This window comes from Oreochromis aureus, linkage group 7, assembly GCF_013358895.1.
Source record: "Oreochromis aureus strain Israel breed Guangdong linkage group 7, ZZ_aureus, whole genome shotgun sequence".
Taxonomy (NCBI): domain Eukaryota; kingdom Metazoa; phylum Chordata; class Actinopteri; order Cichliformes; family Cichlidae; genus Oreochromis; species Oreochromis aureus.
Genome location: NC_052948.1, coordinates 44353288 through 44371195, shown reverse-complemented (window position 1 = coordinate 44371195; position 17908 = coordinate 44353288). Strand labels below are relative to the sequence as shown.

Sequence of the window (17908 nt, the reverse complement as noted above, 5' to 3'; positions counted from 1 at the left end):
TTTATAATATTATTATTAGTTTGGGAACGCACACTGCATGTGGTTCTTCTGTCTATGTTTGTAAAAAAAAAAAAAAAGAATATATTGTTCAGTGACAGCATGTAATATTGTGGAAAATATATTAAAATGTTTGATATTTTTCAAAAGAAAATAGGTTTGAATTTTGGTCGTTTTTTTGTACATATAGTCTGAACTCGCATCAAAGCATTATCTTCTACCTGTTACATTCACCCTGCCTTTGGTCTGTGGGAGGAAGTTGGGGTACCCAGAGAGAACCCATGGAAGCAAGGTGAGAACATGCAAACTCCTTACTGAAAGGCCCCAGTCAGCTGCTGGATTCAAACGCAGGACCTTCTTGCTGTGATGCCACAGTGCTAACCACTGCACCGTTGTGCTGATCAGAAGAATCAGAACAAAAATCAAAAATTAAAAGAGCAAAACAGGAGGTAGAGCAGGTCATTTACTAATGGAAAGTTTGGTGGTTTGATCCCTCCAGTCTGCATGCCAAATATCCTTGGGCAAGATACTAACCACAACTTGCTCTCTGATGCATCCATCAGAGTGTGAATGTATCAGAATTTTAGACACAAGCACTTTAGCATAGAGAAAAAGTGCTTGAATGGGTGTATGAGGCATGTTGTATGAAGTGCTTTGAGTGCTCAGGTAGAGTAGAAAAACGTTATATAAGAACCAGTCCATTTACCATAACCAGCCCAAACAACAAAACAGTTCACTTAGTATACAGTATTGACAACTGTCTTTAAAAAACTGAAGGATGCTCAGGTAAGAGAGTTATACATTTACATATATTGTGATAATATATAATTATAGCACAAGTTTTATTTGTCACAAACTGTTATCTACAAAAGAAAAAATTCAGTGCAAAGATCACATGAAAGAAGAAAAACATGCTTCTTGCTGAATTATTTTCTTATTTAAGTTTCATTTTATTTTATTCTTCTATTTTTTGTGCATCTATCAAAATTGTGTATTTCTAGAGCCCCTACTGGTGATACATTTTTGAGGCAAGTGTTATATGGCTAAATAGATATAGATAGGCTTGCAAACTCTGCTGTGAAAGGATGTGAAGGCCTGTGTTATGCAGTTGTGAGTTTTGGAGGCCATTAGCTGGTAACATTGCCAGTTGTTATAAGAGTGAAGCACAGTGTCTGACATTTTATATTAACTTTACTATAAAATATATAGTAAGCATATTGCAAGAATATCACTGTTTTCCAGTGAAAATCCAAATGATTTCATGGCTGGGCTTAGCTCCCAGTGTTTCAAGATCTTAGCGATGCCCCTCGGTGGAGTTCTAATACTGCTTTCTGTTGCAATGGTGATGTTGTAACTCTACAAACATCTGATGAACAGAAGCATTTGAGCTTACACCACAAGCCTAAACCTCTCAGGTGGCAGATGAAGCTTGCTAAAATTTTGAACTTTCCCTCTTATAGTGGCTCATGATTTCACCAAAGTGATGATTTCATAATGTGACATGACGATTACTCCCTGTTAAGCAGTTTACGAGAGTAGTAACCTTTGCAAGAATACACCTGTGAAGGTGATTACCTTCGAGGAGGCAGTGCACAAGTTGCAAATCGCCGCATACGAGGCTCTTTGTCCCAGAAGCCCATTGTATAGAGCGGAGGAAACCCTGTGCCGTGAGCAGCCATCTTGGATAGACAGATCATACTTGAGCCAGGATAACCTGCATACCTCCTGTGAACAGCTCAAAGCGCAAAAGACTTAATATCTGGTAAGGACAGAAGAAGGGGAGTATTTGATTGCACTCATGGACGCCCGTGTAATGTGTAATAAACGTAGAGAAACTGATATTTAAACGACGAAACCCTTGGAAGTGTTAAGCTTTCTTGTGTTTTCTAGGAGTTAGCTAGGTGGAAAGCTAACTATGGTAGCTAACAGATGAGTAATGCAAGGTTGGGGTCTAAGTCCAATATTGTGAGGCATCACATATTAAACGGTTATGGAAAAAATGCTACTGTTTACGACAAAGGGCTTGGTTTGCTTGAAATAACAAGATAAGGCGTTACGTGTTTACCATTAGCTGACAAACTAGCCTGCTAAAACTGTCGCTAGCTTTCGTTAAGTTAGTGTATTGTGGCATTTTTCATGAAATTGGGCTCAGGCCAGGTTGGGTATCTGAACCTGTTTTTACTCAATAATGCATCTAAATCAGCTGTTTATGTACTGATGAGGGCAGGTGGCTTACGTGCTTTGATTTATGGGATTTGTTGTTATCCGTCTCTGTCGGCTAGCAGGTGACTAGCTAACGCAAACTTGTTTGTCAAAACATCCCATTTAGGGCCGTATATTTATCTGAATTTGCCATCTACATGTCTGTTCAAGACAGTATCGGGTTTTCCGCTTCGTAGTAGCGCTCTTTTTTTTTTCATGCATGGTGTCTAATCTCAGAGATTTAGACATAGAGACGCTGTCATTTTTGCCGGTTGTTAGGCTAACGTTAAGCTAGTCGCCGTCGGTAAGAGACAGGCATTTTGTTAGGGTGTCATATTGAAGGGTCAACCTCCGATACCCCAGTCGGGTTTGATGATGGATTTGACCGGCCCGTCCAATTCCTTGTTTTTGTGTAAGAATAACTGTAATAAAGCGATTTTTTTTCTGTACTGCAATGCTTATCCATTAGCCGGCGGTGTGTTAGCCTCTTATTTTGGTGTCCTTTTTCCAAAGAGCAGACGTACAAGATTTAAAATAAATAAATAAATAAATACAATTGCTCATTAAGTTAACCATTGTAACTTTTGTATGTTCGAAATTTGGATAGCTCTGTCTTCGTCGATATTAAAAGTGCTGCATCATTTCTGTTTCTGGTGTCAGTGCACTGGGTATTAGCGGACTTCATCTGAAATTATTACCGCGTTACTTAATATTTTGTTTTACTGTAAGCATGTATGCACGTCACTCATTTTTGTATCGCGGTAGCGTCCTTCTTCAAGAGTGTATATAATATCTATGGGGTATCTCATTTTTTAGAGTCACGTGATTTGAATGGTGGGTCTGAACATCACGGAGACAGTGTGACTATATATGTGTCATGATTTCCTGAAATCACATCATCTCTTTGCCTCTATGAGGAATGTCTGTTGAGAGGAAGAAAGGCAGTGTCCCTGTTTCTCTAGAGAAAGCTTCAGGAAAGGAGAAGTGCTGAGGCTGCAGTCTGATCACATGTTCTTGACTCGCCTTCTCTTTGACTGATACTCATGGGGTTTATTTCTGTGCCATGTGTAGCGGTGGGAGGAAAAAGGGTGTAAAATGAAGTCGAACGTCACAGCCGAGTCACATTTTACTTTTCCTCTTTCTGGGGATTGTGCAAGATCAACAGGCCATCACACTGGAGCTAGAGAGACCACATGAGGGTCATGTGACAGCAGGCAGCCTAGAAAAAGAGTGTGTGAAACGTTATGTTGGGAGTTAAAAGGATGGTAGTGAGGTGTGACTGCTTCAAGGTCGTATACTAAATCAGGGTGTGGAGCATAATTTCATTACAAACGTTCTTCACTTAAGTGAATGGTGAGCAAATAAAAACATACTGTGTAATTTATTACCTTTATGGAGCTACCCCAAGTCTGGTACCTGGATAGAATATGATGATTTATAAATAGCAAGTTTATACATACATTTTTTTAAATTATTATTATTATTATTATTATTATTATTATTATTAATTTGCTGTAGTTATCTGCTTGTTGTTGGTGTGATTAAACACTAAAGCACAGGTCAAGTTGCAGAGTTTGTGGAGGACTGTGCCAAATCTTTTCTTGGACCACCCACAGAAACACAGTCACAAAGGCACTGCTAGCGCTAAGAGTTGTTTACATCTCTTGAAAATATAACACTCAGGAACTTTTGCTCTTATTAATTAAGGGAAGTGCAACTACTACATTGTTAGCTGTCAAGTTTTAATTTGTCTTTGTGAACCTATATTTCTGTCTTGTTTTCAGTGGTCACATTTCCAGTTTTTTCCTCAGTCAAAACTCGAGTCAATATGAGTATGTGTAAACATGAGGGTTTGTGACCCAACATTGTTTTTACTGTTATTAAAGCTAAGGTTTAAGTGATGTCTTTATCTGACTCAGCCTCAATTAAGTAGCCTGCAGCGTCTTATGTCCTCTGTATTTCAACCATGTACTCAATTTTCTTTTTCTTTAGCTGTCAGTATTTTTCCATTTATTTGCTTTTTCTATTTCCACTTTTTCCTCTTGCTACATGCATTTCTAACAATTGAGTTTAAATTAAGCTGACCAGTCAAATTTGGTTACCAATCTGCAGATGTAGAAGTACGTGCGTAAAACCAGCATTGTGTTGTGTTCGGGCACTGTGATTTCAGTTTTTAGGAACTGCTTTGACTGCAGTATAGTTTCCTCTGAACTTCATGTGAGAGAATGACACTGGTTTAAGGCAGATTTTCTTTGCAAGTTACAGAGAAATCATTTGTCCGCTGAATGATTATTCTTTTGATTAAGCCTGAATTATTTACTACTCCTACAGCAGTCAATCTTGTACAGCAGCACCTCGATTTAATACTGTGCAGCAGTAATAAAGGTAACTATCACAAAATAATTTTCCTTCATAGAAGTATGAGATGTCAGTATAGAATTCATTCCATCCATGTTTTGACAGATAACACGAAAGGCCAGTGAGAATGACAATATCACTGCGCTGAGCCAATTGTGTGGTTGGAACAGCTGCATCACGTTAGGGTGATGCAAATAGCATATGAGAAGCAGCCAACAGTAGCAGTTGTATACAACAGTACATTAGGTTTGTGATTGAGATGAAACAAAATGACAACATAAAATATTGAAACTTGAGTAACAGCGTTACAGAACATAACAACCTGTCAGACTTGGCCCAAGGCCCAAAGATGAGGATATGATATAGGATAGGATATATGTTTGAGGAGTTCAAAGAGTTAAGTGGTGGGGAGGTTGGCTATATATTTTTGTCTTTTTAAAGTCTGACAAGAAAGAAAAGTAGCATACACTGAAAAATGTGTCAAAAACATGTTTTTACAAAAGCTTTGAATCATTTTTGCCATGTGCACAGTTGACCATTTGCCTACACAGCACAAGACTTTACAGTCCCAGAACTTTCTCCCATACCACACCTTATACAAAATACAGAGAGAAACAGACATCACTAATGCAACAACTTACTTGTATTGTAAAAGTCATGATGCCCATAAGCACATTTGAAAATTTCAGATGCAACCAGCTGATTCAAGTAATTGATCGTTGTCACAAACTCCCTGGGCATAAACATTTCTCACTTTGCCAACTACACACAGAGCGTAGAGAGACAGCTTGGTGACCCCATCACATTTGTGGTCAAGTCACATGTCTGATCCATATACGAGTCTCACTGCCTCTCAGAGGCAGTACTGTATTTCTCGTACATTTTTTGTTTGTTTAATATTATTCATATACACACAAATACACACATCTGTATAACATTCTACAGTGAATTTGTTGAAGTTTTGACAAAAAAGTGTTTACATCAAAATTAATTAAAATTGAGCTTGAAAAACAGTGATTTCATTTATATTGTGGTTTATATCAATAATCATCAATATAATCTGGTGAAAAGGAAAAAAAAATGGCGTGGCAAGATTCCCCCCCCCCCTTTTCTTGCCCAGCCCTAGTGTTAAAGGAATTATATACCAAAATTGACTGTTTAAAAAAATAAATAAAAATTTTATACCAAAATTGAAGAAAAAAATAAAATAAAATAAAATAAAATTAAAGACTGACACCCTCATATCAGTATTTGGTATTTATAGATCCTAACGATGCCTATAAAGGAACCTAGTCGTAATATAATCGTTGTAATTCTGGTTTCATTGTGAACATTGAAGTATCAGTAGTTGCTTCAGTGCTATGCCTCCCATGCAGCAGGTCTTTTGCATTGTTGAAAATTAGCACTGTCAGCAGCAACTGTGGAGTCAAACGACCACACCTTTGAATGTTTAGTTCTCTGGATCGTTTCTTCTAAGAGCAGAGTTTGTGGGTGTGAGTGTGTGTCTGTGTGGGTGTTTCTTGGATGTTGTCAGATTAATGGAAAGGAGTGCAAGTCTAAAAGAGCCTTCTCAGATGTGAGATTGAGACAGGAGGGTAATGTGATTCCTTCTGTAAAGTCTTTCTAATAACTGAAAAGCTCTAACACTGTTAAAAAAAGATCCATCAACTGTCTGGTCTCACCCATCAAAGGTTGTCATAATTATGAGTGCTCTGAAGCATATTTGTGATTTTCTGTAGTAAGGGTGTTGCAGACTGGTATACACCGTATTATTTTGTAAAATTCATAATTCCATCCATTTGGGCAAGATCACCAGCAAATGAAGCCTCAAACTATGACCAGGCCTCTGCAGCAAGTGTCCAAAGAAAAACTTTAAAAGACCTTCAGAAAGCCTGCAGAACTATTGCTTAACACTACTTTAAAAAAAAAAAAATAACACTGGAAACTTCCTTGGAAGAATTCAAGTTAATATAAATGAAATAAGCAGTGGTACAAGACTTTTGCACAGTATTGGAATCATATCCCCTGTTAGTTTAATATCCCTCCATCTAGTACAAAGTATTGTTGGATAGTTCATGCATGGAAATGTACTCTGTGGTTGCTGTACAATTAAAGCATAGGGATTTTCATGTTATTTTTGTCCATTGGATAAATAAAATGAATTCAAAGCATTATTTATAGGATTTATTATTTAAAGTATTTTGAATGAACCTAAAACAATTTAATTTACATCACAGTTCTGGTGAATTTACTTTGGAGGAAGGTCAGTACCTTTTATGCTTGGTGCCAAAATTGTGTTTGGCAGGTTTTCCCTTCATATTAGAAACAAAATCAACATTGGTTTATAAAATTACACATTGAAAAAATCCATGTTCAATTGCTGATGAGTTAAATTTGTTTGTGTTCTTGAAGCTCTTGTGTAGTTAGCCCTTTTGGTCATGAATGTAAGCGGCCTTCTCAGCTGTCTGAACCTTCACTTCAGGACTGTGCTAATACTGTAACTCCTCGCTGGAATTTGTACAGCTTTTACTGGAGATTAATGACTCTGTGTTACAGGTGTGATTACTAAACAGTAAGCGGCTCCAATACTGTTACTACAGGACTTGTTGTTTTATTTATATCCACACATGCTTTGTTTTGAATCGTGTTGTTTTTGCATAAAGTGCAGAAGGTGTGAGAAAGAGCTGTCGATACTTAATTGCCTTTGTCTTTTCTTATTCATTACATCATGTGCAGTTTATTTATATGGAGTCAAAACCTTACCAGATTAGTGAACCTCTTGATAATCTGAGTGAAAGATTAGTGGAAGTATTCAGGGAAACTGATTGTAAAAGTCAAATGATTATAATCTACACGTATTGACCTCTTTTAAGGAAAAGTTGCTTTTCTCTGTTAAAGGTTTTAAGTGGCTAAACTCTTCTTCTGTTTTTCCTCTTTCAGAGCCACAATGGCCACCGCACCGTACAACTACTCCTACATTTTCAAATACATCATTATCGGTAAGTGATCAGCACCAATTGCCAGCAGTTTGGAGGCTCTCTAGTGACCAACATTGATGGCATTTCTCACAAACTGCACATATATTGTACTTCCATTACATGGTGGCTTTGAGTGGGTCCAGCGTGTGTCATAGTAGTCTATTTTTAAAGGTAACATAACTGAGTACTTCTAACAAGGGGGTGTTCTGGCATCTAGAAATGTGCACCTCAGCATGCTCATGCTCTGTAATTGTGCTCCTCACTTGCAGACACACGTCCACAGCTCCAGCTTGTTTATCCTGGTTATCCCAAGTTTAAAACATGCTGCTCCACACTTGATGCTCACTTCCCATCTAAGAAGACTAAATAAATAAGTAGAAGAGATGGGGCCTGGCTTTTTACTTTCTTTATTATTACTTGGGGAACATGGAGGGGAAACTTTAACTGAAAGTTTTAATACTCTGTAAGTGTTGCAGCTCTTATTGATAATTAAGGTATTAAGAAGTATTTTTAGTCAGTTTTATATTGCTTTGACTTAGCTGTATGATATTGTGTTCATAGCAAGTTTGTTTGTGTGTTTGGGTTTTTTGAAGTGCAGAAGTACTTTGAGGCTTAATCAAATCACAATATAGATGTACCATTCATGAGAAAATGTAAACATTGTCAAAATCTGCAGGACCATATACACTCAAGTGCATCTATCCCCGTCTGTCTCCGTTTTCTCCTGTCTCTCTAATTAAGTCCACATGAAATTTTAAGTGTAGTTGCTGACTGTCACTGAGGGTCTGCTGCATCATGCATGGGGGCAACACTTCAGGCTTGAATAGAGAACTGTTGTTCTTCTGTTATTTCCTTGGTTGACCTGAGTTTCTCTCCACAGGGGACATGGGGGTAGGGAAGTCATGTTTGCTTCACCAGTTCACAGAAAAGAAATGTAAGTGCTGCCCTGCTTTCTTTTTTTTTTTCTTCTTTTTTCTTTTTTTTTCTTTTGACTCCTTTTCATCTGTGCGTGTGCCTCAGTGCATGTGAGATTTGCCAGGTTTAACTGGAGTGCCTAAATGTCTTTGGATTTCTTTTATACACCAGCGGAAGTCAGCAGCATAGATGTGGAGTGTGAGCTCAACAGTGAGAGTCTCTTCTTCTGTGTATGAGCCAGCTGCAGCCTCCCATTACCATTCAGCTCAGTTGTGTTTAGTGCTACTATTAACAAGCCAGATGCTGTGTTACTCATTCACTTGTCCACAATCGCATCCTGCCTGCACCTATACACCAGTGCACACATGCATACACACACTGGAGTGATGTAGAAGAGGGTTTCAGTGGCAGTTTCAAACAAATTGATACATCAAGAGTGTTTGCAGTTTAGACAAAGTGATGACTTTAAAGACTGCGATTAATTATTGATGCAACTGCTGCTGTACAGTAGAAACAAGTTGGCTATGTGTGACCCATACGTATTAAATAATGTTTGTTACTCTGTAATTTTAATTTCGAACTAGGCACGTGTTTTGTTAAAGTTCACAAAACAGACGACAGAAGAAAGACTTGAAATACAAAAACATTAGTAAGGGCAAAAGTAGAATTCATTGACATACTTCTTCTCCCCCAGTCATGGCTGACTGCCCTCATACTATTGGCGTGGAGTTTGGTACGAGGATAATCGAGGTAAGCGGGCAGAAGATCAAGCTCCAGATCTGGGACACAGCAGGACAAGAGCGCTTCAGGGCCGTCACCCGCTCCTACTACCGCGGGGCCGCAGGGGCGCTTATGGTCTACGACATCACCAGGTAGAGCATGCTTGTTATTTATTGATGCAGTCATGGTCACCGCTTATTACAGAAGCTTTTACAGTGTACGCAGTAGCCATGTAGTGCATTGTGCAGAAAGAGGAAGTTAAAGGAAAACATGAACATCTGATAACCGCACCATTCAGCCCAGCAGGCCTCCTCCTGAACAAATACGAACAGTTTGTGTTACAGCGTGCGACTGACCTTCTTACCTAAACTGCTAGATGGTATCAGTGGTATGCCAAACAAACACAGCGGAACATGTGGAATGTCTGTGCAAACTGCAACCACCTCCAGTATGGCCTCTAGGGCTAAATGAGTGCCAACGCAGTGTTTTCTCTGTCATCTATGGTTGCTGTGACTATACACCTAACTATAACCATATCCTGTAATGAAAAGATGTGGCTTTCATTTGCATTCTTCTATTTTTATGTATACATTTGTTATTTACATGGCCACACCAGTGTAGACAGTGGGTTGTGTTGGATAAATAACATTTAAATTATTTCTTATAGAGCAGGTCATCTGTTAATCTGAAGGTTGGTGGTTCGATCGCTGCTGCAAGGCAAATATCCTTTGCTGTGCAACATCCAGGTTGGATGGATGCATCCGTTATTACATGAATTGGTGTGAATGGGTGAATTAGGAAAGTTGTATAAAGTGCTTTGAGTGCTCAGTCAAAAACTGCTATATCAGAACCAGTCCATTTACCATATGAAGACATGTTTTTCTTTGTAATTACTATGTAACAAAGTGATCACTTCCCTTTCGAGGGCAAAGTTTAGTTTATATACTTATCAGTCCAACTAATCACAGCTAAACAGAGTTACTTTGACTGAGTTACTTTGGGAAATAAGTGAGCAGCTCAAAGGGTCACCACTAGTGGATGGATTCACATATTTGATGTGGCACAGATATCTAAATTTACGTCGGCTGCCCTTTCTGATGCAACCCACCTATTTATCTCCACACGGAGTAGCTTGTCACCCCTGAGGCTACATTTGTGTCCAGATGTTTTGCGTGTAAGACAAATGTGTTAACCACTATCTAGGAGAAATTAAAAATGTATTGGAAACAAGAGCTCGGGTCTCTGGAGGTTAAGAAACCAATGCAGAATTGTCTGTGTCCCATAACCTGCCTGAAATCTTGTGAGCAGACTTTAGAGCGTCTGGATTTGTTCATTTGATGGCTCAAAATAAAATTTTGAGGACTGGTTAATTTATTGGAAAATGGAAATGAGGTTTAACTTGGATAATGTGGCACTGGAGTTGGTAGCTGCATCGTCAGCCACAGGAAGCTGTTAATATAAATAAAGTTTATACTTATGATCTGGAGAGAGCAGTATCACTTCCAGATGTATCCATAACTCCCAGATGATTTCCTCCATGGTTATTGTTGCCTGTATTATATGGCAGCTGCTGCCTCTTTTCAGATCCATCCTCAGAGATGGCAGGATGTTATGTCTTTGCTTGTCGTCATAGAAACCTTTGTCCCTCTGATGTCAAACAGGAGAAGCACATACAATCATCTCAGCAGCTGGCTGACTGATGCCAGAAACCTCACCAACCCCAATACTGTGAGTACACGCACTGAAATTAATGATTGTCTTAAGCTGCACACGTGTTTCCACAGCCTTGTCTCTGCACTCTTTCTGTGTCGATTTCTCTTCTTTTAATTGCTTTAAGTTGTCGCTTTGCTGTTTATCCCTTTGTCATCCTCCTGTGAGTCTTTTTGGAGCCTCTCAGCCTTGTCCATTTCTTAAATAGGTTTTTCTTGGTAAATATGATTAGCTCTAAACCTTCCTGCTCTCACTCTCAGAGGTCTGTGTTCCATCAGGGAAGTGTGTTTGTGCAACATGACACTTCCTGTTCACATTTTAGATGGCAGAAAGCAAAAAGGGATGTTTCTGTACATCCAGTTAAACTATACACAGGCTTTGTATGGAGCTGTGTTATCCACTGCTCATTTTAATTACGAGTACAAGTAAACTTTACTAAGCTAATATGAACAGTATTAAGTTCTTCTCCAAAAGTTGAATCTGTTCATCTGGACGTAGCGTTTTGTGGGAGAAACGTTTCGTCACTCATCCAAGTGACTTCTTCAGTCTCAGCTGACTGCAGGTTTCCCCAAACCTTATAAACAGTACATTTGCATAATGACTGAAACCAGCCCACTGAAGGAACAATGTACTGTTTATAAGGTTTGGGGAAACCTGCAGTCAGCTGAGACTGAAGAAGTCACTTGGATGAGTGACGAAACGTTTCTCCCACAAAACGCTACGTCCAGATGAACAGATTCAACTTTTGGAGATTTACTTTCCTGGATGATTGAGAATGCATCAAGAAGTATTAAGTTCTTGCTTTCTCTCTGACACAGTCCACTTTTAACAACTTCAAAGTGTTCAGATTCTGTTAATCTGGGGCTTTTACTATGAAGTGAATCCAGCATACCCAGGCCAGCTTCTCTTTATCAAGCTACACTAACATTATTAATCCTGCTAAACATTTACACGAAGGTGGTTATCAACTTAAAGTCAACATAGACTTTTACCCAGTTTAGTTATGAATGCAAACATAAAAGAGGCAGTGTTGGCAGCATGTGATCAGTCGCGAACACAGAGGCTTACTGGTATCAGAGCTGAATTATTTTACTAACAGAACTGTAATGTTAGATAAATCTGAAGAAGTTAAACACGTGATGCACAATATTCTGAGCAGAGCTTCTGCAGCCAGTGTGTGAAAGAGTACAGTATGTATAGGAATAGTGCCATACAGCACTGCAGTTAGTGACAGTGCGCTACATAGCCTATTTAAAGTCAGCATGGAAGTTGCCCCAAAAACATTTTTAATTACATAAATTTGAGTAATCCCCCATCTTTAACTCATCGGAACGTCTGACAATATTTATAATTAAATTCAGTGCGACTAGGCTTTTCTTTTAGAGCCAGCCTGAAAGAAGATGCCAAGTAAAAGAAGAAATCGAATCCTAAAATTCAATAATAATAATTCATATTTAATTAATTTTATATGCAATCAACAACTTAAAGGTTTAGGGTGCTATTGCTATACTAATACATGTTTTAAAAAAAATAATTTAAGAGTTGCATGTGTAACATTGCTTGCAGCCATCCAGTTTTTGATGCTTGTCACAAAAACACAAAATCCTAGAGGCCCCGAAAAAAACCACTTTCTTACAAAGATCCACTGGATCTTCTAGAAATGATAATGTTCTAAATTTAATTTAATTTTTTTCAGAGGACTGATTGGTGAGCAGGCATTGATTTCTGTCCAAGTTGATCACTTATCTAATATAAACTGCAGCATAAGTTACCATGGTGATGTATCCTGGATCCTTGGAAGTGATCCCACTTCTAAACACTAAAAAGACTGGAGATAAACCTGAGGCCTTTACTATGAAGTAGAGCTGGGCGATATGACCCAAAATTCATATCTCGATATTTTTTAGCTGGATGGCGATATAAGATATAATCTCAATATTTTTTTTAAAGCCATAAAGTAAGAACAAAAAGAGAGTTCTTAGTCAAAGCTGTGTCCCAGATGTCACACAGGCACTTTTATTAACATACAGCATAGATGTACATGAAAAAAACTACTCAAAAATAAATTATGAGCATTTATTAAATAATGATGCTCTATAAATAAAAGAAAACTGTTGTTTTGTGCATAACAAAGAGCTCACAATTGTGCAGTCAAAATGTAAACTAAAAGACGCCGAGCATAATAACATAGACAGATTTCACAGCTGCTCTGTTCCCAACTTCTACCGCGTGACTGACAGCCTGGAGTTTGAAATCCGCTTCGTAACCATGTCTCTGAACAGGTGCCATTTATGGTCCTTATACACACACAATACGGTAATATTACGTTGAAGCACAGTACGTATCACTCCGCGAGGCTCCTCGGTAGCCGTAATGCTCCGACAATCCATCAAGCGGTGCAGCTCCGTAGCTTACCAAAGTCGAACTAAAACATTTTTTGACAGATTGCTGAGCGCTGTGTATCACATAAAATCGGTTCGCGGTCATCAAGCACAACCAGAATTCATACAAAAGGCGCGCAGTCAACTTTTGAGAAAATGAAAGGATTTCAGGCCGTGCATGGCGTTAGCGTGGCTAGCTCGTTAACACGCTGACGCCGTCCAGCCCCACGCACGGGCGGCGCGCAGTAACTCATTAACGGAGATTTGCCGTGTCCATCTTGTCGCTGCCTGCAGGTGAAGCGATGGGGGAGGAGGGGGAGTTGTGTTCAGTGAAGGAGAGGCGAGGTCGAGTAATGTTGCGTAAAGACAAAAGTGGACGAAAGAGAGGCAAACTTGCGGCTCCGCAACTATAATTATAACGTAACATAGACTATATCGATATAAAGGATATTGTCACATCTTATATCGCGTATAAAAATATATCGATATTTTTAAAAAACTCGATATATCGCCCAGCTCTACTATGAAGCAGAATGTGCTTCACAGAAAAGGCCTCAAGTTGAAGGAAAGATACATTTATAACAGCTTAGAACAATTTTGATTAGTCTAATGGGTTTAGTCTGTTTCATTTGTGCTATAAAGACAAGGATTCTTCTAAACTTGTGTTGATGTAGTGAAACAGGCAGATCTGACTCCACTGACAGGTGGTTTCTGATCTTGTTTGTATGCATACCAGAGAGGAGAGCGCCAGATCACAAATGAGTGTTCAGTGCACACAGTGCTGTGGGCAGTGATGACTGTACATCTTCCAAAACCCAAAGCCAAAACTACCCTGAGCTGTTCAGTAGAGAACTGCTGTTTGTGCTAAAGTATATAAAAATGGCCAAGTGGTGGCACCGTTGGTGTTGTCACCTCATATGAGCCATCTCCCAACATCTGCCTGCCTTGGTTTCAGACATTTATCATGAGCAGCACCATCTTAGTGGATTTAACTTGACGTACCTGTCACCCCTGACAGTCTTAAAGTCATGACCCCAGCTGAATAAAGATCGCCTAACCTACTCAGCTGAGATTTTTGTCATTTAGATACCACATTTGAATTCTCTTGACAACTGATTAATATGAGTGGATGATGTGCTGAACAATTCTGCAGTAAAAGCAAAAGAAATCGACATGTAAAAAGGTGGTGTGCAGCAGTTTTGGTGGAGTCACTTTGTCACTCATATAGAAAGAAGTTCAGTAAATCTCTAATTACATGGCAGTTGCTAAGGACCCTGTTGAGCACACGTGTTCTCTCAATCAATATCTTAACAATTAGCTAAGCAACCTAGTGAAGTCCTCCTGGATTGCCCTTCGCTTTAGGATTAGATAGCAAATTTCTCCCAGAGAAAGTGTCCAGGCCAGGGGATCATCTCACACTCTCTTCCCTTGTGTTTATCATCAGGTGATCATTCTCATAGGAAATAAAGCAGACTTGGAGGCGCAGAGGGATGTTACGTATGAGGAAGCGAAGCAGTTTGCTGAGGAGAACGGTGAGCGAGACACCAACCGCTGCATGCTGGGAGGTTAAGGTGGAACAGGGTTTCAGTGGGAGGCAATTTTTTCTGTCTAAGAATAACTTTCAACAGGATAATATTCACAGGATTCTTAACAAAATGTCCACAAATATTGACACTAAAAATGAGGTTTATCTGTGATCTGTCTCTAAGATGGTTTTGATTTGAACTGAACTGAATTTGAAAAAAAAGGAGGGAAAAAAAAGCCAAGATAACATCCTTCTGTTTACTTTGGTGGGACAGTAAATTCTAGGAGAAATGGAGCAATATTAATTAAAAGTGGGGGTGAATGATGACTTGGTATTTGAGGCATGCACACTTGGCGCTGTGTTTTAGTGACTCAGTCATTGTGTCTGTTTTATCTTGAACAGGTTTGTTGTTCTTGGAAGCCAGCGCAAAAACGTAAGTCTGCACAACTTCAGCTTTCCAGTTCCTGCAGAACAAGATCCAATCAGCTGTCTTCTGTGTCTCACATTGGTGTTATGCCCTGTCTGGTTTCAGAGGTGAAAACGTTGAGGACGCCTTCCTGGAAGCTGCTAAGAAGATCTACCAGAATATCCAAGATGGCAGTCTGGACCTGAATGCTGCCGAGTCGGGGGTCCAGCATAAGCCCTCGGCCCCTCAGGGCGGCCGGATAACAAACGAACCACAGCCCCAGAGGGAAGGCTGCGGCTGCTAATGACCAAGCAAAAAGCCCCTTTGCCCCCTTTCTCCCACTGTCTGTCCCCCCCCCCTTCCTGTCCTGCCAACCCCCTCCATTCCATCCATCACCTCTGTGCATTCACACCCCACCCCCTCCCACTGCACCAGGTGCTGCATGAGAGCAGGGCTGCGGAGGGAAGGAACAGAGGGGGGCGAATATCGACTTGGGCCAGGCTGAGCTGGGCTTTGTGGACTACATCTCCCCCTTCTCCTCCTCTTCCTCCTCCTCTTTAATCTCTATCAGTGTATTGTCATCCCATACCACTTCTTCTTCCACCTCACCCCCCCCACAAACCTCTCACACCATTCAGCCTAGTTCCCTCCATCATAGTATCGTAGAATCCACCACACATTACACAGGTCACTGACACTTTAGGTAGATGTAATGTTCATACGATAATGATAAAGCAAGACTGTTTTTTTATGTTGGATTTTATAGCTATATGCGAAATGTAAACACTGCGTTAAGTTTCATCCACCACCAATCAGTTGGAACTAAATTATATTCCCAGAGTCCGCCTCCCCTGCATGGGTTACATTTCCTGTATTCAGTACACGCAGGTGTGATATCTCACTCGTGCTTATTTGCTTGGGAGCAGAACGCAAGGGCGATGAAGTCATGTATCAAGCAGCCACACGGGTAGACGCTCTTAAGCACGCGTCCAGGAATGTGTAGTTGAGGGAGCTTTTTCCAGCGGTCTCGATTCAAACCTGCCTGTGGCTTTTAAATTCTGCTTTCTCTGCTTTGGCACAGTCCTATGCCAGATGTGGCAATGCTGATATTCTCAGAAAGGAGGGAAGGGGGAGTTCTAGAAAACTAGGAATTACCCAGAAATTCCTTGGGGATTATTCCCTGGGCCTCTCCGCTGAGTTATTACAGGGAATACTGGGTGTTTTCCAGCTTGTCTGTGTTTGTTTAGACCGAGCTAAAAATGACACTTTAGCAACAACAGCCACCCCGTGACTCTTTTTGTCACACAAAGATTTTTTTTTTTTTGCACCAGCTCTTCTTCATCTCCCATTTCACACCCAAACTCTCCCTCACGTCACATATAACAAGATTGTCTTTACCAGCATTTTCTTTGTCATTGTTTGTTGCCTTATTATTAATGTTATTACTCTGGAATTTTTGTTTTGCTGCACTTGCTCTTCACACTGCTCTCTGAATTCAATTTGATTCAATAAATCAGCTCTTTTAGATTCGTTCTCACATTTTAATGAAACAAATAACCGAAGAACTTGAGGTAGTCGGCACAGTCTCAGTATCTTAAATGGCAAAGTATTACGAGCATAGCCCCTACTGTTTGAGTGTGAAAATATACTCGTCATCCTGTATATCAGCGAGTCCGCACTGAAGGGCCCATTTCTTCTTCATTTGGGCAGTTGTTCTTCTGCCTCCCATAAAGCGACACCAAGCAGCGTGCCCCTCGAAACATGACGAAAGAAAACGAAAAAACGGTCTCCTTTTTCAAGTATGAATATTTGTACCATAGTGTTTCCCTGATTGGACAGCTGTATATATTGCTTCTTAACTACTGGTGATGACCTCGCTACTGTACTTTGAATTTAGAAATTTATTTGGTCGCTCTGCCAATTTCTGTACAGTCGGTGTGCTAGTGGGTTGCCTGTAATTCATGCTTGGGAAAAATTCTGTAACATAGTTTCTATTAATAAATGTATGTAAAGGACAGATAACTAGACACCCTCCCCCACCACCCCGTCTGCACACTACTGAACCTGCCGATTGGTTGAGGGGAGAGGAAGCGAATTGAGATGATGCGCAAACTAGTATTTATGTCTGCCTTGATTCTTCTCATATCTAACGGAGCGGAGAGTGGGGCACTCTGATGTTTATATTCTGTTTTCTTTTTCCACCCCTTCATCGCGCCTCTGTATGGGAGGGGCTGCATCGCTGTCTTAACTCTTTTGGGAAGTGGGGGATTGGTTTGTTATCGTGGGAAGTGGGCCGGCCGGGTCTTCCTTTTCTTTCTTTTTTTTTTTTTTTTTCCTGTGTCCCCCACCTGTTCTGCAGTTTGAGTGACCACTTCCTGCTTTTGTCTAAGTACAAAAAGAAACGTACATATGTATAAATTTTTAAGGAGCTGTGCTAACATTTAAATGCGTTCTCTTGCGTGTATATGATTTTAAAATGTTGACATTTTGATTTTAATGAAAAAAATACTCTAGACAGAAAAAAATAAATTATACATAACCTGTTGCTGTCCTTTTTTTTTTTTTTTTTTTTTTTTTTAAATCTGTGGCTGCAAATGAGAAGAGCACTTTTAATATCCTGTCTACTGCAAGCAATGAGCATCACACCGTTCCAGTTTGTGCTAGAGATATTGTGTTAGCACAACACACTGTCTGAAATTTTGCAGTGACAAGAAAA

At 39.8% G+C, this 17908-nt stretch overlaps 1 protein-coding gene across 1 annotated transcript; it reads left to right on the top strand.

Annotated features, from left to right (window-relative positions):
• The first annotated feature begins 1604 nt into the window (after nt 1-1604).
• On the top strand, nt 1605-17737 carry rab14l (RAB14, member RAS oncogene family, like). The gene is made up of 8 exons (XM_031742502.2): nt 1605-1759; nt 7498-7556; nt 8416-8469; nt 9145-9322; nt 10832-10898; nt 14706-14793; nt 15189-15219; nt 15319-17737. The coding sequence occupies exons 2-8, from the start codon at nt 7505-7507 to the stop codon at nt 15494-15496; spliced, it is 648 nt and encodes a 215-aa protein (XP_031598362.1). The 5' UTR covers nt 1605-1759; nt 7498-7504; the 3' UTR covers nt 15497-17737.
• Nucleotides 17738-17908: the final 171 nt, after the last annotated feature.

Bases quoted from the DNA above. Each gene is read 5' to 3' on its own strand.
- rab14l (XM_031742502.2), top strand. From the start codon at position 7,505: ATGGCCACCGCACCGTACAACTACTCCTACATTTTCAAATACATCATT. The intron at 9,323-10,831 runs GTAGAGCATGCT...GATGTCAAACAG, and splicing joins ATGGTCTACGACATCACCAG to GAGAAGCACATACAATCATC. The intron at 14,794-15,188 runs GTGAGCGAGACA...TATCTTGAACAG, and splicing joins GCAGTTTGCTGAGGAGAACG to GTTTGTTGTTCTTGGAAGCC.